The following is a 19,335-nucleotide window of genomic DNA, read 5'->3' on the forward strand; positions in this document are numbered from 1 at the left end:
TCAAGTTTTCAGTGCAAACATCTGAGCACACAGGAAATAAGACAAAACAAACTTACAAGTAATTTTCAGCTAACAATATTTGAACTTGTTTTAAGTCAATAATTCCTAAATATTGTTGAACTACTGATTTCACCGTCACATTATTTCACTTATAACTGGTGAGATATTTGCCTTCTGTATTTTTAAAATATTTTTGAATAACATTGTTTTTAAGTTTCTTACAGACTTTTGACTCAAAATAACTTAGATCCCGATATTCAAACCTTCAGTTTCATTGATGAAATAATTAATATTTTAATAAGAGAACAAACAAACAACCAGAGTGAACTCTTTATTTGGAGAAAAATCTTTGAAATCACTCAATTTTTCAAAGTCAATGAATTCATCAAGAACAACATCTAAGTTCTAGGAAAAAGTTAAAATCATGCCATTAGTCTTTTCATACATAAAGATGTAGCTGTAAGATGACAGTTTTTTCTACTTTTTTTGTTTATAAAATGACTTTTTCTGACATATTTCACCTCCGTTAAAGAAATATTCATGTAGAAAAACAGTTGTCGTCCCTCTCAACAAAGCAAAAATACAGAAATAAAAGGCGTAATAATAATACACTACGTTACAATGCGCTGACATGGCTTCAAAGCACACATATTACACTACTGTACAAGGGTTTCCCCCCACAGACACAATGCAACAAAAGCACATCCACTGCTGAGGATAGATCAAACCTGTGAAACAGCTTAACACTGCTTATTTACTGAACCCTGACCACAGAGTGGCGTTGGCAACTGGCAAATGAGGTAAATGTTTCTTAAAAAAAAAGCACCAAAAGTTTGGCTTAAAATGTGCTTAAAATGTAGATATTTATATTTATATATATATATATATAGCTTATACAGAACGGCAAATTGAAAGAATTTCAGTCCAGCTTCTCCAAACGGTTTTCCTTTATGTTTATTTGATTTTTTTTCCTTTCAGATACACAAGACTGGAGAAACAGAGCACTGAATCTGCAGTTTTGGTTGAGAAGCCGCTGAATTCATACCGCCAGTTCTGCTCTGAGTAAAGTAAGCAGCATTCTTCCATGTCTGAGTGGGACATTAAATATCAATGTTTAGAGTGAAATCCAAGCAGAAAAAAGGAAAAAAAAAAGTTACAGATTTGTCTTACATGGATTCACTTTTACATAAAAATCTTAATTAAAGGGAATATTTTATTTTTTTAAAACATATATAATTGCTTGGAAAGTTCTCAAGCACAAAGTTTGTCACTTGTTGAGAATATCTACATAAATGTCAGTAAGAATAGTTCCTACACTGTAAAAACAAAATCTTACCAAGTATTTTTGGTCTATTTTTTAGTGTAAATATCTTATTACGTTTGAAATCAGACAAAATTAACTCATAAGGAACTTTTCAGCAACATAGAGGAGCTTGTTTTAAGTAAATCTCCTAATTTTGATTTTAAAATATACTAGTTCCACTGGCAGATTATTTCACTTATAACATTTTTCCCATATTTTATCAATATTAAGTAATTATTAACTTAGAACAGGCTAATTTATCTTGCTCAAAAGTTATCTATAAGTTGATTTTGTCTTATTTCAAGTGTACTAACTTACAAATAAGTTTTCAACAAGATAGGTGAGCTTGTCTTAAGTATTCATTAATACTGATTTTAAAAAACCGCACTAGTTCCACTGGCAGATTATTTCACCACTAATGGGGCATTTTCACCATCTTTTATTAATATTAGTTATTTACTTAAAACAAGCTTTTCAGTGAGATCTAACAGCTTATTTTAAGCCAATAACTTCTTAAAATTGAAGAAAAAGTACTACCGTAATTTCCAGACTATCAGGTGCATTTAAGCCTTTAATTTGATCAGAAACCGACAGTGCGCCTTTATCTGGAGTAAAACAGCGCCGTCTAATGAATTAGTATGGATTAACTTTACCTGTTTTTTAGTGACCTCGAAGCGATTTTGTGCGGTACACGGCATGTCGAAATGTTTTGGCTACACTACTTTACGGCTACCATAGTCAGGAGCATCGCGGAGTAATACGTACCGTGCTTTCACCGACTAACTGTCAAGTTTTGGAGTTGAGAATACGAGAAATCTGTATCCGTCCGCTGCTGCCGTGGAAGCGGGTGGGGTGGTGGTGGGTATATTGATCTGGCGGCGAAAACCACCGTAAGAGGTGAGAGCTGGGCGGAGGAAGTCAATCGACGGCCGTAAGAACCGGGGTTGACTACGTAATTACGTCATCACGTAGTAATTACTCTAATACGGGAGCACAACAGGACTGCTATCTCAGTTTTGTTTTGCTTAATGCGCCGCATAGACCAGTGCCCTTTATTATGAAAAAATACCATTCATTCCAATGCGCCCTATAGTGCGAAAAATACGGTAATTCTATTGCATATTAAAAAATCATTTACTTAAAGCTCATATTTCCTGCTGAAAAGATACTTGAGTTAGTTTTGTCTTATTTCAAACGTAATAAGATTTTTGCCTTAAAAGTAGAGCAAAAATTCTTGATAAGATTTTATGTTTTTGTTGTGTACAAAGCTTAACCTGCGCATCATGAAATGTTTTTATTAAGAAACATCAAGGGAAAGTGAGCGAAAAACTGGGAAACTAAGGGTCTTTTAAAGATCACCTTCAATGCGTTAAAAAATAATAATAATAATAAAAACAACCTTAGGCCAAATACTTCAAGGGGACACCGATATCTAGAGCTAAGCGATGTGCAAACATAATTGTGCATAGAGATCAAATTGTAATAAATATTAATGTGGTACTAGCATTATGACATGTTTTGTCAAAACATGTATGGGTGATTGTACATTTTTATTTAAAATTTAACTTTACTAAAACATTAAAAAGTTTTTTTTGTTTGTTTTTCTTTTACATATATAGTGCTGTTGGAAAAGTGTATTTTTTTTAAAACAATCATTTCCCATGAAATGTTAGCCAGAGTCTCCGAAGAAACAGCCACTCGACAAAACAAATAAAATAAAACCTGATAAGATTCGGAGATTTTTCAATTATTTCTCCAAGTTGAAAATCTTCTAAAACTTTTCTTTTTTTTCCAAATTGCTCTACACCAAAGAAGCACATGAGCAACAAGCAAACGGGGTTTTATAATAAGCAAGAATCTTTACATAGAAGAACGTTCGAAGCGTTCAGAAAGAAGAAGAAGAAGAAGAAAGGAAAGGCAAATGGCTCTATTTTAGCTTTAGTTTTCACCGTTTCTTCGTTTGATGTAGCTTAAAGATGCGAAGCATAATGCCTGTCTTTGGACCACTGAGGTAATTGTTGGTGTGTGTGTGTGTGTGTAAAACATGCTGAAATGTTTCCTTAAACAATGTAAAAGAGAAACTAGTGTTCCTCTGAGCTTTTCAGAGGTTCCGTCTTAATTCGAGGTATATGATGCCGGGGCTGACTGCTGGCGCCTGTGGAAAATCTTACCAAGCATTCAGACAGATCAAGGTGAATTTCATTCACTCTGCTGTGCTGCGTCTTACAGTGTAACCCCCCCACTAATCCCACCCACCCACTTCAATGATTTCCTGTAGTCTCACTGCTTCATCTGCATCAACACATCCCTAAAAAAGCACCATGTGTCGCCCTGGTTTGTTCCTGAATAATCCCAGGTTCCATTCACCTTCAACTCAGTTCTTTCAGGAGTCGCTTTTTATTATTTACATATTTATATACATTATTTATGCGTGGAGTAATAGAGTTGCAGGTGGGGTTGGCGGTTATTTCACCACTTTGCCGTTTCGCCTTACAGTTTTGGTCGCTTCCTACCTGAATGTTTTCGGTACAAGCACAGCTTTCCTCCATACCAAGAATGAATTGATTAATAAATACAACCAGTAAATGATCATTTAGATTTTCTATTGTCTGTTCTGTTTTGTTACCCCGTAAGGGAGTGTGCTTATTTGATGCCGATGCTGAGCTGGCCCAAGGCACAAGTGAACTAAGCCACTGCACAGGGCCTCCAGGCCAGGAGGGGGCCCCAGAAAAAGTAAAATAAATGAGTACAGAGAAGAGAACGTTCTGCGTTGGCTTGTAAACACCAACTTTCCTTACTAGCTGCGTTTCCATTTACCTTAAAATTGCGAAAATTGGAATTAAGAAAGTAAAGTTGCTTAATGGAAACATGCTAATTAAAAAAAACAAGTTTTTCACTAGAATGAAGTGGTTTTTCAGCTGCACCAAAATTTGTGTTTTTCCACAAAACTGCAATGGAAAGACGTTTTTTAGCATTACACGGGTCACATGATGAACAACCGGATGTTACTACTGGTGGAAATGACAAAGAAGACGACAGGAAGTGGCTGGATGATGATGATGTAGCATTTATTAGTCGCGTGTTAAATTAAAATGAGCTCAATAATTTCCATTTGTCTGATTTATCTTTTTTCTCTTTTTCTACCAAAGACTGGATGACAAAATTCTTCAGTCTGGTGTTTGGGTCTCAACTAGCCCTTTTTTGACAAAAAATTTTTTTACAGAGACTTCACAATTAATATTATTTGTTGTGTTTATTTATTTTTGATATTTAAAATGTCTTCCAGTTCATTTGAATTTTCATTAGAATTTAAAGTTTATTGATCTTTGAGAATGTCTTCTTGCATTATTATTTCATTACCATTATATTACTTGAAAATGGTCTCAAAACAATATTTTTGTTTATCGCAACAATTTCTGGACAATTTATCATCCAGCAAAATTTATTGTGACAGACCTACTAATATGTTTTTTGTAATGATTTATCATGCAAACAAACTTTTTCAAGTGTGATTTTAATTTCGTTTCCATACCAAATGTGTGCCAAACTTTGTCACTAATCCATTTAAGTCAAAAACACACAACTTTGCAGTAGCTGTTTCCATTTAATAAGAAACAAAATTAAAATCAAATGTAAAAATGTTTGTTAAATCCTTAAAAAAAACGATGTGCCATAATCCTCCTGTGACTTCCTATCGTCGTCTTCTTTATGGTTTCTACCAGTAGTAATATCCGGTTGTTGATCATTTGACTCGCGTGATGCAAAAAAAGTGAAATAAACCAATTTTGATCCGACTGAAAAAAAAAAACACTATCAAAGTGCCAAAATATATGTTTTTTAAATTTGTTTTTCGAAGCTGGCGTGTTTCCATTAAGCAGATTTATTTTCAAAGTATCAAATTGCGCATTTTGTCAATTTAAACGCAGCTAGTAACTCTTTCAAGTTCATATAAATCTGCTGCACACATTTTAAAGATAAAGCTGCTTAATCATGTGAACAGATCTTCAAATTCATTGTCAACTCACAAGTTAACACTTCATTACCGCACAGATGATTAAGTTTGAACAATTTATCTGAGACGTTAGTGATGCCGAGGTGATAATTCAAATTTCCTGCTTCAATAAATATTACCCATAATCATAAATTCATCAAAAACAAACTAAATACCAAGAGAAATAAAATTATCTAAAACTATTAAGTAAAGGGATATGAAATAGTTTCTTTATGGGTATGAAATCGAAACAGGAAGTTTAAAGTTTGCACGTTTAAAATTATATTAATTGCTTTCATTTAAAAATTAATTATATTACTATTAATGCTGCTCCTACATGTAATATATGGCCGTTTTATTATTATCGCTAATGTAAGGAAGGTGTAATAAGCTTCCATTGTGTTGTTTATCATCTGTGTTAGCTTCCCTGGTTGCTAGCCTGCACAAGGCTGTTTATTTTACCAACAGACATCTAACCGCTTGTTGCATATATTAGCTTCTAAAACAGTGTTATCCAAACAGAAAAACTAATTTGTGTATGGGAGTTTCATTAACTTTTCTAGAATATCATTAGAAAGACTTCTTAGATCAGAAAAGAACAAACTTTAAGAGGTTTCTGTGATGGTGAGCTTTTAAAAACATAGCACCCACTCATTCCCAGTCAGTTTTATGTAATTCATTCAACTCCGCCACCAAAATAACAAAATAACAATCCCAACAGTTATATTTCACTTGAAACATCCAACTGGTCCAGTTCAGGGTTTGCTCACCGACTAGAAATGGCTTTAAACAGATAGAAGAGAACCGGTCCTGAATGAAACCCATCGAAGGTGAATGGAACTCATAATCTCTCTGGACTTTATGAAACAGGGTTTCTGCACTATTCTACAAAAATGTTTTTAATTCGATACTTTTCGAAGCGCTGCCTATACGTGTGTTGGATTTACCACTTTGCTCTTAGCAATACATCACAACACAGGAAACAAATAAAAAATTAAAATAAAAAATAATAATCAGGCTACAACTATTATTATAGCTTTCTGGGAACTGAACATCTTTTTCTCCTAAACCCTCAAACCCTGACTGAAGGTGGAGTTAAGCTAATGCAATAAGACATGTAAGCCTGAAGGCCAGGGGTGTCCAACGTGAGGCCCGGGGGCCATTTGTGGTCCTTGGACTTATTTTGTGCGGCCCCCAACTGCAGTTCAAATATGATTGAAATTTGACCCGTTTATGCAGACAGAGACTTTCAATTCGTAACCAAGGTGAAAATGTTTCCTACACAGGAAATTTAAAGTACAACACAAAGTATTTGTGGTTTTAGAACCAAGTTTTAACAAAAGGTAAAACCAAGAGACTTTTACTGAAAAGCCAACTTTGCTGCACCCAGAATTATCTTTTATTCTTTCTTAAACTCGGCTAAAAATAGCAAACGGTTTGAAACAAAGTAACCCAGTTTCTGTTCTTATTACTGAAAATTTATTAAATTGAGCCCAAAGAAATTGAAAACTGGACTTTGTTGTTTTAATACAAACATGCAAAATCTACTAAGGAGTATTAGGGCCTTATAAAATAAAAAAGTAGCAGATTTCTGGCAAAAACCTTAAAACATTTGAGGGTAATCTCAGAAATTTTCTAGAAAAAGAAAATATTAATAAAACTTTTAGATTAATATCAGGAACTTTCTACAAAATTTCTTAAATTCAAATGTCAAAACTTTTCTTTTGAGAATTTTTAAGTTTTCTAGAAAATTAATGACAACATTTCTGAGTTTTTGGCAAAAATGGGATCTTTTTTTTCTATCTACAAAGGTCCTGATACTGCCAAGTTTTGGATCTATAATATGTGAAGGCTACTTTATTTGACTGATTTTAGCTTGGGTGTTTTTGGCCTTTTGAATCTATATTTTCGGCCTACGTGACGGTACGTTTGGACACCCCTGCTGTAAGTGCTGTTACCACCAAATAATGAAAAAAAAAAGTGTTAAGCGTTGGTTTGAGGAATGAGCTAACTAATCTCCTCCTCCTCTCCCCTGGATTTCCCTTTCTCCCATTTCCTCCTGTATTTAGGTGGAGGAAGCTCCATGGCTGGCCATGCTCGGCATGCTGCCAACCATAGCGGCTGAGCCAGCCATACCTGAGGTTCCTCCCATACCTGGAGGACTGTGCTTGGTAGGTGAGGTCATGTCGGCTCCACGCCCCTGACCCGGGCCGAGGGTCTGCGGGGCGTGGTGGGCGTGCTGCAAGGCGTGGCGGTCCAGCAAGGTGCGGTGGGTGAATGCCCGGTGGCAAACATTGCACTGGAAGGTGCGCTCGGCACGGTGGGTGCGCATGTGCACGTTCAGGGAGCTTTTCTGCGTGAAGCGTTTGCCGCACATGGTGCACTGGAAGGCCCGGACGCCAGTATGCACCACCATGTGTTTGAGGAGGTAGTCCCGCAGGGAGAAGGAGCGCCAGCAGATGGAGCACTGATGAGGTTTCTGACCTAAAAGACAAACAAAATAAACGTTTACTCAGTTCAAAAGGAATGCATGTGTAAATTAGCAGAGTTGGGTAGTAATTAGTTACTACGTCTGTCACAATAACAAATTCTGCTGGACGATAAATTGTCCCAGAAGTTATCGCAATAAATGATAACATTGATCTTTTGAGACCATTTTTATGTAATATAATGGTACATAAAACTGGAACAAACTTCCAGAAAACTGTAAAACAGCCAAAACACTGAGTTCCTGTGAATCCAGACTAAAAACCCAGCTGTTTAGAGTTTCTTTAAAACACTAATCAACATTTTTGATGGGTAAATGACGAAAAACATAATGTTTTAATTGTTGATTTTTGAGTTTTTATGATAAAGCACTTTGAAAAGCCTTGTTGATGAAATGTGCTGTACAAATACAATTTGATAACAATAATGCAAGAACACATTTAGCAACACTTTATTTGAATGTGTGTTCATAAGACTGACGTAACACCTGCTATGAACATGAAGGAATCTTCATGAATGTTTATGACTGCTGTCATGACGTGTAATTTTCTAAATAATGACACTTTTATTGCAAAATTTCACTAAAAGCTGCATTAAAATTAAATTAAAAGTGTCAACTTTGCATTATTCTGTAGATTTTTAATGCAAAGTTACAATATAACTGTCATTATTTACCAAATGATGTATCATGACAACAGTCATAAACATTGATGGTAATCACAGCTGTTCTGTCATGTTCATGTCAGTTTTATGCAAACCTCTTCAAATAAAGTGTTACCACAGATTCTGAGATCAAAAACCTCTAATGAACATTTTACACTGGATGTGGAAGACATTTTAAATATCCTAAGTAAATGAATAAAATGACAGAAACAACAATTAAACTGAATTATAAATTCAGTAATCAAAACTGTCCTTCAAAAACAGGTCTAGTTGAGACCAGTGAACCAGACTGAAAACTTTTATCATCCAGTTTTAGTAGAAATAGAGAAAAGAGAACAATAAATTGCACAAATGGAAATTATTGAGCAATAAATTGATTTAGTATTTGCGTCTACATTACCTGAAATCAATCAAAGGGTTCTAGAATTAAGTCAGATCATTGTGTAATCAAAAGTTTTTTCAGTTTTCCACTTTGTGCATTTTAATTTGAAAAACTTTTGGGACAATTTATCATCCAGCAAAGTTTGGTTTTAGTACAGAACTCACCCGAGTGGATAAACATGTGCTTGCTGTAGTTCTTCCTGGATCGCAAAGATTTGCCACAGTGCGTGCAGTCGAACGAGGTCTCAGATCCCTGGGAGGAAGGAGAGGGCCCTGCCGAACAGGAGGACGCTGAAGAAGTGGGGACGGGGGTCATCGGCGCTGGGGGCGGAGCCTGTTGGGACGGCTCACTTCCCGCCATGTTGTCCATCCCTCCCATGGGTCCTCCCACGTAGAACGGGGGAGGCTGCGAGTGGCTCACTGGGTACTGGAAAAGAAGCTATGGAGGAATACGGACAGATCATCGTAAGACAGGGTTTATGGCTGAAAAACCTGCCACGATATAAGCATTTCATATCGATAATGATCATTTTATTGTTTTAAATATATGAAACACTGACAGCGACGTGACTTTTCCTCTTCTATCCACTGTTTTCACTCCTTGCCCATTGTTTTTATACATTTTTAAGCAGTTACGGCAGCGAAACCTTAAACTGCTGCTGTGCCAGTCACTCAACTGTTCTGTTGTTGCTAGGTAACCAAAGAATGAGTGAGTTGCTAGGGAACCAAAGAGTGAGTGAGTTGCTAGGTGTATTTTCTGTTGATATTGATCATATGTTTATCTCAGTATATATTGTTATTTGATTTACTGTCTAACACATGAGTAAAAGCTCAGCACAAACTATTAGCTTTGGTCTCTAGAGACAAAAGCTACAGCAGGGGTGTCCAAAGTGCGGCACGGGGACGATTTACAGCCGTCTGAAGGACTCTGAGCGGCCGCCCTGAGCTCATCTCTAGATTTTAATGCAGATTAACACTTTTAAATGTTATAGGAAAACATTTTCTTTTACAGATAAATCAGGATCAGAGTAACTTTATTGATCCCCAAGGTTAGATTGTTGATTTGTTGACAAGCTACTCCCATCCAAAGTGTTATATCTTCAACCAGATTTTTAAAATTTTCAAACTTTAGTAAGATTTTCTTCAGTCATATTTGTCTTTGCGGTATTGCCAGTGTGTGACAGGAGGCACTGACCTGGTTGTTGATGGACTGCGAGGACGGAGGCGGAGTCAGCGGCTTGTTGACCCTTCCTCTGGGGTTAAACGCCATGGCTTGAGGAGGTTCACTCTGAGGCCAGAAACTCTCTGAGAAAACCCCATGGTCATCGTAGAAATCCTAAAATCCACACAAAAAGGTCACATAAATTATCTGCAAAACAAACAGATGAATATATAAAAATCAAAGATTTAATGGTTTTCATAGTTTAGCTTCAGCTCCTGGATTAAAACAGATCTACTGGATTTCATTTAAGGGCATCAAAGTAAAAGGGGCCGAATGCAAATTAACTCAGGTTCTGATGATTAATTGAAGGATTCAATACATAAAAATAAAAAAAAAATAAAAAATTCTTTGCCCTGATTCTTCAGTTGTTTCTTCGTTACGCTGCCTCATGATTTCAGCTGTTTCAAGGGGAAGATTATTGCGGTTGCACAAAATGAAGTTTTTCATTTCAAAATGAACATAATGAACTTAAAAAAAACAAACTGTTATACTGTTAGGTCTCCATCAAAAAAGAAATAAGTGGATATTTCATACAGTAAACTAAGTTTGCTTACATAATAAAAAATAAAAATATAATCAGAACACCAAGTAGAGAACATATTTGCAGATTTGATATTTAACTCCATAAGAAATGCAATAATGATGAAGAACATAATTCAACTTTAGTGATGGTTCTTATCATATTCCAATCTAAATGTACCGTATTTTCCGCACTATAAGACGCACCGGATTATAAGGCGCATCTTCAATGAATGGCCTATTTTAAAACTTTTTTCATATATAAGGCGCACCCCATTATAAGGCGCATAGAATAGACGCTACAGTAGAGGCTGGAGTTACATTATGCATCCACTAGATGGAGCTGCACTACAGGGAATATCAACAAAACAGTCCGACTCCAGTCGTTAGGAGAGCCTCCTGCGATTGGGCCGGGGCGTGGCCGGACAATGGTCACCCTTCTCCGTTCTCGCACAGCATGTTGGTGGAGAAAGTGGTGCTAAATTACCTGCAGACGACCTGATTATAGACGGTTGGTAGGTAGATGGGTCAGTCAAACTTTATTAACAAACCAGCATCCTGACAACTATCCCTGCATGCACCGCGCGCTTCTTCTTCGATGGGCGAAAATGAAGTCGGCGGCTGCTTCCCGTAGTTGCTAGACCTGTTGTGGCTCAATATTGGTCCATATATAAGGCGCACCGGATTATAAGGCGCACTGTCGGCTTTTGAGGAAATTTAAGGTTTTTAGGTGCGCCTTATAGTGCGGAAAATACGGTAATAAATATTCTAAATATACACAAAGTGACATTTTTATTTACCAATAATTACATTTTAAAATGCAATTAGGAAAATAAATGATGCTTCATAATAATTTGATAAATTTATTAGTCATTTTTGTTCTTAAAATAACCAAATTTCCACTAAACTTCATATTTTGGTCCGTCTGATTATGTCATTTTTAAATATTAAGTGATTGATAATTTGATCAGTTACTCAGTACTTGAGTAAACTTTTTATAATACTTTTTAACTCTTATTTGAGTCATTTCTTGGATGGCTACTTTTTACTTTTACTTGAGTGAAAATATGTTGAAGTAGTGCTACTCTGACTTGAGTACAATTATTGTACTCACCTCTGCATATTACACAACAATTAGAAATAAAAAACCCAAACAGGTTTTTTTTGTCAACCGATACCTTTTTTCTGTTTATGGCAATAAAAACCGACACAAACGAAGGAGAAAATCAGCCCGTCAAGACTCGTCTCCCACACAATATGAATGCAAATTGTGTTGATGAACCCTGCTTTTTCTCTTTCTAATTATCATTTCTAATTATGCATGTTAAACTAATTATCATCCCATTTACAATCTCTGCAGTTAATCATATCTATCGCCTTTGGCACCAACTGATTACAAAAAAGAAAGTAAAAAAAAAAGATTTTATTAAGATGTTAATATTTCGTATATTCCACTTCCCAACTGATGCAAGGTTACAGCCATTTTCAAAGACCGAACCAGGTAAAGATGGCAGAAGGTCCGTCTGGCTCATATAAACAATCCATCGACAAAGTCAGGTAGAAAACAACTACAACTGCAAATGTACCACATATGCAAGGGAACAAATGATTCACTACACAAAAAACTAAAAATCTTGCCACACATTTTTGGTCTAATTTCTAGAGAAAATATCTTAGTACATTTGAAATAAGACAAAACTAACTTTTCAGCAAGAAATATTAACTTATTCTAAGTAAATATTTTCTTAATTTTGATGAAAAATTAATGTCAGATTATTTCACTTGTAGGAAGACATTTTTCCCATGTTATAAGTGAAATAATCTGCAAGTGGAGCCAGTATTTTTTTTAAATCAATAATAAGGAATTGTTGACCCATTTCTTGCTCTAACATTAGTTTTGTCTTATTCTGAGTGTAGATATTCACACTAGGACCAAGACCAAAAATCCTCGGTCAGACTTGGTGTTTTTGCAGTCTAAGCATCAACGTTTGCACCATTAGCAAAGAAAAAAAACCTTCAGTGCTTTCCATTCAAAGTCACAAACACAAGCCGATCAAAACTGATGATTTTCAGCCCAACTGAAACAGACTAAACTAAAACATCTGATTTTTTTTACCTTTCCTGCTCTATCCACAGTTTTCACTCCACTGCATTGTTTTTTATTTTTTAAGTAGTTATGAGGCACAGTGCTGCAACCTTAAACTGCGACTGCACCAGTTACTCCACAGGTTGTTGCTAGGTAACCAAAGAGTGAGTGAGTTGCTAGGTAACCAAAGAGTGAGTGAGTCAGTTGATTCCACCAACTTTTCTTCAGTGAATATATTCTAAATATTTAATATTCTATCAAATGTATTATCTACTGACATTGATCACATGTCTATCATGATATATATTATTGATTTATTGTCAATAACAAGGCCTGAGGTGTCAAATTCCAGTTCTCCAGAGTCTGCATGTTTTTTGGTCCAACACACCTGAATCTAATCACTGAATTAGCTCCTCGATATGCAAACAAATGCTCGAGTCCTGCTAATGACCTAATTATTTGATGCAAAGGCTGCAATTAACTACTATTTTAGTAATTGATTATCCTGACAGTTAATAGGATAAAAAAGTGGCATATTCCACAGATTTTTCATTTAACTACTTCAGTCTTTTTATACAGTATAAAAAATACATCTAAAAATACAAATAATTAAATTAATTTTTTAAAATAAAAAACAAACATGTTTATTGCTTAAAGTACAGTAACATTAGTGAATTTGAACCAGGTGAAGCTGAAACTATTCCACTTCAGAAATTTTGAGTAAAACGTATTTACAAATAAAATGTTTTTTTTCAATTTATAATTGTTATATTTCGTTGTTACATAATACAGAACAAAAAAGAACATATGTTTAAAATGAATAAAATCAGAACACAGTGACAACTTTTATTCCAACCTTATGGTGTTTAGTTCCTGCAAAGATTTCTAATCTAATCTGTATTAGATTAGCTATTAGATCTAATCTAAAATCTAATCCTCCATCAGAAGCTTCTTCAGATTAGCTGTAATACAGACCAGAGCTTTCCTGCCAACAGCCATCACCATCTCCAGTAACACTTTGAAAAATATGAATGAATGAGTTACAACATATAATTTTCCTTTGGGATCAATAAAGTATTTTTGAATTTAAACAACATCCATTTTTCCCACAGTTGTTCAGCTTTTGATTGTCGTTTTCTGAGAATGGAAATAAATCCCTCCATCAAAGGTGTTTTTATCTTAAGTACAAAATGTATAGATATTTTGTGCAGCTTTGGCTTAATTACTGCCCTTAATATGTTGTTTTTTCAGCAGTTGTCTTTATTTGAGTCTAAATTAGTAAATTACTAAATTAGTAGACACTTAATTTGATTGTTTCAGCCTCATTTGATTTGGGTTTCTTGAGGCAGAGACACATCTAAAAGTTTCAGGACATCGACCCTCGAGGACTGGGAGTCATAAAATGAGATAAAACTGGTTTCTTTCTTTCAAACTGCTAGTTATTAACCACGCTATTCCCCAATTTGAGATGCAAAAAACTGCCTAAAATGCGAACTCTAAAAATAATTTTCTTTTTTTTTTCCTTCTACGTACTAATAAGCCACAACTTCCTTTACTTGATAAGACATCGTGCTGGCTCATTTGCATAAAAAAAACATTTAAATGAGCCCTAAGAGATCTTAACCTATGGGGATTATAGTTCAAGTAGCATAGAGATGAGTCAGAATGAACTTTGCTTTCCACCACGTCCTGTCTTGTAAAGAGAAAAGAAAAACTGCTGAAAAAAAAAAATTCTGTGAAGATGTGCCAGTTTGTGCACTTTACTTCATTTCTAATTAAGACTTGGTGCAGTGCTTCACAGAAAACTGAAGGCAGAGCTGAAACCTTTTGACAGAGTGGCAGCTCTTCTTTGTGTAGGCTGCAGTGTTCAGCACCATGCACCATAAATAAGAAGATTCTTGGTAAAAAATAAATACAAAAGCCCTTTTTATGTATACATTTTCTGCAAAAATCCATGCTCCATATTTTAAATGCAGAAGGAATAGCCTTCTTCATGTAGCAGATGCTGAATTATTAATAAAAATCTCAAATTTTAGCCTTCAACTGCTGCTTTTCCTCATTAAAAATCAGCATACCTGTCCGAAGCTGGCCATGGAGTCCTGGGCGCCCTCCTGCTCTTGGTCCCGCCTCCCGTCCTCCAGGGAATAGACGGTCCCGTCCGAGTCCTGCACGCCTTCATCTTTAACCACGACTCCCTCTCCTCCCAGCACCTGAAAACAGGAAGGTCCACGTCAATCCATGCAACAACTGACGACAGAGCTAAAAAAAAAGGCAGCAGAAAAAAAAAAAAAAAAACAAGTCAGTAAGGACAGTGGCACTGTCCAGGCTGCAAGCGGCTCCTAATGAGCGCCAGGCACTTACAGCTAATATGCAGAAGTCCATAGATTACCAAGGCTGCTGCTACTGGAGTTGAGACAATAGATACAATTGTGCAAAGTGGAGAAACATCTCTGCGATATACGCCAATGCAGTGCGAGAAGAGGGAAAAGCATATAAAGAAAGCAAAGGAAAACGTTGCAGCTCTGCATGCCTGATAGCTGTAACCATAGCAACCCTTTCCCTTATCCCCCTACCTGGAGTCTTAGCGGCTGCCTCTGCTTGCGGCTGTGGCTCGCCCCCCTGTCTCTGTCTCCGTCTCTTCCCCGCTCCCTCCCGTCCAGGTCCTCCTCCTCGCTGTAGCGGTCCATCCCCACCAGGTCGTCGGAGAGGTCGGCAGCGTTGCCACGGAGGCTGTCCCTGCCGACGCTGTCCACGCTGCCCACCCCGGAGCTGCAGCCCGCAGACAGGCTTCCCGTGCTACTGGTGCCGGCTCCGTTGGCAGTCTGCGCCAGCAGGTCTCGCAGCTTGTACCGGACGTCCTGAGTGCAGCTGGAGGTCTGCTTCATGAGGACCGGGCCGGCACCGGGGGGCATCCCGTCTCCGCCGCACATGGAGCCGGGCCCCATCTCCCCCAGCGCCATCAGGCTAACAGTGCTACTTTGATCTATGGGGCCCGGCCCACTGTCACTGACGCTGGAGCCCCCCAAACCCCCGGCCATGTTGCTAGCCCCACATTCTGTCATGAAATTAGAGAAGTTTGCATAACCTCCAACCCCGCCTGCGCTACCAACAGAGCAGCTCCCACTGCTGCCGCTCTCCCTCCCTTTGCCCAGGCCACGCTCTTCCTGTTTTGGAAGAACTCCAGCAAGCATCCCTCCTCCGGCTCCTGTCCCTGCAGCTGCTGCTGCGGCTGCCGCTGCAGCTGCACTCGCCGCCTCCGCCGCCGCCTTCCTCTGAGAGATGATCTGGGTGCATTCATCAATGACCGTCTTGATCTGCAGGATGCTGGCAGCTGTCAGGATGCAGAGGGCCTGCGACTGCAGCACCACCAGGGAGCCGCTGTACATGAAATCCACGAGCTGCTTCACGGTTTCCGCGGGTACCAGCGGCGGCACTGAGATCTCCGAGTGACCCAGCAGGAGCTTGTCCTGGAAAAACGGGCTGCCGGCCGCCAGGACGCAGGCGTGGGCACGCAGGGAGGCGTCGTGTATCCGGACGGTCACGTCGCAGAAGAGGCCTTCGCGCCGCTGCGTCCGCAGGGCCTCCAGCACCGACTGGCTGGAGTTGTGCAGGTGGATGTAGTGCACGGTTTCCGTGCCGGACACCATGGCCGGGGGCGGAGAGTCGCTGGGGACTGGGTGGGAGTGGGAGTGGGGCTGGGGGAGGGGGGTCAGGTGCCTCGGGTTTTGCGTCAGCTTGAGGTGTGAGGAGGACGGAGAGGGAAACGGATGCGGTGCGTGGGGCCACAGAGCGGCGGCCGCTTCGGCTCAAAACGTCATGAGTGCGATGGAGGATCTGGGCGGTGAAGCGTAGGAGGAGCTGCGTCTGTTAACGTGAAGTCAGGCGGTCGTTCCAAACAGCTTCACTGTCATCTGGAAAATCTATTAAAACACAGTCAAAATTTACATTAATGCATAAAGAGCATGACCGTTTACATTTCATAAACAGAAAAAAATTATCTGCATCTTTGAACAGAGTTGGGTTCAAAGATGAATAGTTACATTTATTCAATTACTTTTACTTTTTTTAAATTTACTTTTAGGAGAATATTTAGTTCTGTCTCAGTAATTTTATTAAGTATCTCTACTCTTACTTGAGTAAAATTTCTGGATTCTCTATTCACTGATTGAAAAACAAATGTTTTAACCAAAAATTCACCGGACATAGGCACACACCTGCAGTTTTTGTTAAAGTCTCATACATTTTTTGTTGAAAGAAACTTATTTGGAATTTTTTTCTTTTGCCTGACTGTTATTTTTCATTACTTATACGAATTATTGTATTTTTGCCCTTAAAATACTAAAATTTCAACTTAAATTTATATTTTGGTCCATCTGATTATCCAGTTTTTAAATATTAAATGATTAATTATTTGATAGTTTACTCAGTATTTGAGTAGACTTTTGACTCTTACTTTAGTAATTTCTTGGACGGCTACTTTCTACTTTTACTTCAGGTAAAAATATGTTGAAGTAGTGCTACTTTTACTCGAGTACAATTTTTGGGTACACTTCCCACAAAAGGCCTCATAAATCCACTAGTGAGGAAAAAAAATTGTGACTCATTGAGCTTCAGGCTTTAATGACACATAAAAACATAAATTTTAAACATATCAAACAATTAACATAAAAAACAAAACAAAAATCCAAACAAATACTCGTATATGTCTCTTTTTCTGTCTGGTTACTGCGGATACGCCTGAAGGTTGAAAAGGTGAGCACCTGAGCTGCTCCGGGTTAATCATCAAATTAGTCGCGTGCATCCTCAGTGAACACCTGTTTTGGACAAATGACAGCACGTGCGGTGCGCGAGTCCGGCGGCTCTTCGGGTCAGCAAACTTGGCGGTTCCGCACAGCGGGTGGCCGGTGCCGAAACGCAAAGACGGGGAAAGGGAAAAAAACATAAAAAACGACCGTTAGCTGTGAAAAGAAAAGCTCGAGGACCGAGGTGGTAGTTTGTAACAAATGGCAAGCCGTCGTTGATGCAGTCTGAAGGTTTTGTCTGTTGGAAATGTTAATAATTGCCAACCGTCAGCGCCTGAAGTCAGCAAACAGGTTATCGGTAACGGGCTAACACTGGCTAGCGCTAGCTGTTGACATTAGCCGTGTAGTTCTGGCACGGAAATTTGCAGAAAATCTACACGCAAACCGCGATTTTGTAGTTTTTATAACACAAATCGAAGCATTAGACGTACAACTACAAATGGCACCTTACCTAGTATCACCAAACTGCCTACTGAAGGTTGCTCCCACGCTTTAACCAATGCTAACCAAGCTAGACTACTAGCCCAAAGACACAACTAGTAAAGTTAGCCTGCCGACGGCTAACGCAGCCTGCGTTCTCCAATGTTTGAAGCGCGTCAACAACACACTGGAGTTGAATATATTCCAGGTGTCATGGCGTGTCGTTAAATCCCAGCTACTCACCGGGGAAATGGACGGTGACAGTTCGGCGCGTGTTAGTTTGGTGTCAGATGGATGCAGCAGGAAGCCCTCATGTAACGCACCCAGTCTGGTTGGAGCTCAAACAAACACCAATGCACATGCACATTCAGCTTCACACAGGCAGACGCATAGAGACACAGAAAATGAGTTTTCTTTTGAACAACGTCAACTAAACCACAGCTGTAGGTGTTTCTATGTAATCAAAGAAACTATAAGCAGACTGTCTTTCTGCACAAAGTGGAACAATACCTTTTTTTTCCTTTACAAACCCTCACACACTTTAAGATAAGAATGCGTGGAAATGCAAAGAAACACACCTATACACCCACACACCTTCAAGTAAGCATACCTGAAAGACAAGAAAAACGTGTAGGGTTTATAAGATTAATACTTAATCTTATTTAAGACTTTAGACTGGGGTTTACATATGTAGCCGGGGCATATTGTTTCACACTGAATGTGTGCTGCTGCGCCCTCTTCCTCTTGCCCATATATGGAAGATGCTGTGACAGAGCGCAGCTGGCTTGTTAGGGAGACAGGTGATCAGCATTTGCATTTAAAAGCAGGTAGATCGCTGAGATGATCAGATGCAGGCTGAGAACTTGTGCACAGGTATGTTTAACATCAATCATGGAGTGAGTTTAGAATTTGTCTGATTCTGCCACTGATTGTTGTAGGAAACGCACTTTAGAGAGTGACGTCAAGAGCAACATTTACTGGTTTCACTGTAGAAAAGGTAAGGGCCGTTTCTTATGATTTATCTGGCTGGTTAATGTTCTTGTCTAACTTGATTTCTTTTGTGTGTAGGTTGGCCTGCTACTGTTTCAGTTTTTGATTTGTTTTGATTTCAATTTACTTATTTTTAGAGGTTGTTGATTAAAAATAACTTTTCTTTTTTTGGGGGGTTTGTTTAGGGAAAGGGACTTTCTATTTTAGCCCGCTGACTTGTTTTAAACTGGGACCTATGCTGTCCCTGGGTCCTAGGCTGTTTTATTTAGATTGAGGAGACTAGTGGAAGGGGAGTTTCTTTGTTTCTTTTCCTTTGTATTCACTAGGGATTTTTGTGTGAGTGTGCTTTTGTTGGAACACTTAGGTGTATTTGGTTATACTTTTGTTTTCTTATTATTCCTCCCCCAAACAGTCAAATTTTTATCTAGTTTTTAATTATTCAGCTTTAAGGATCCCAGGGCCAGCATAGAC

The 19,335-nt window shown here is 38.2% G+C and overlaps 1 protein-coding gene across 2 annotated transcripts; it reads right to left on the reverse strand.

Moving 5' to 3' along the window:
* Positions 1–318: 318 nt before the first annotated feature.
* zbtb45 (zinc finger and BTB domain containing 45) lies at positions 319–18,567 on the reverse strand. Of its 2 annotated transcripts, none has more exons than XM_015007674.2 (6): positions 18,118–18,567; positions 15,226–16,572; positions 14,728–14,862; positions 10,021–10,161; positions 8,991–9,264; positions 319–7,778 (listed from the first exon to the last, which is right to left on the reverse strand). In XM_015007674.2, exons 2-6 carry the CDS (start codon positions 16,297–16,299, stop codon positions 7,360–7,362), a joined length of 2,043 nt encoding a protein of 680 aa, XP_014863160.1. In that variant the 5' UTR covers positions 16,300–16,572; positions 18,118–18,567; the 3' UTR covers positions 319–7,359. The 2 variants fall into 2 exon arrangements, with proteins under 2 accessions (XP_014863160.1, XP_014863161.1); XM_015007675.2 differs by having other exon boundaries at positions 17,906–18,567.
* Positions 18,568–19,335: the final 768 nt, after the last annotated feature.

Source organism: Poecilia mexicana, unplaced genomic scaffold (assembly GCF_051168715.1).
Source record: "Poecilia mexicana isolate PSO_F unplaced genomic scaffold, ASM5116871v1 scaffold_1, whole genome shotgun sequence".
Classification (NCBI taxonomy): Eukaryota; Metazoa; Chordata; class Actinopteri; order Cyprinodontiformes; family Poeciliidae; genus Poecilia; species Poecilia mexicana.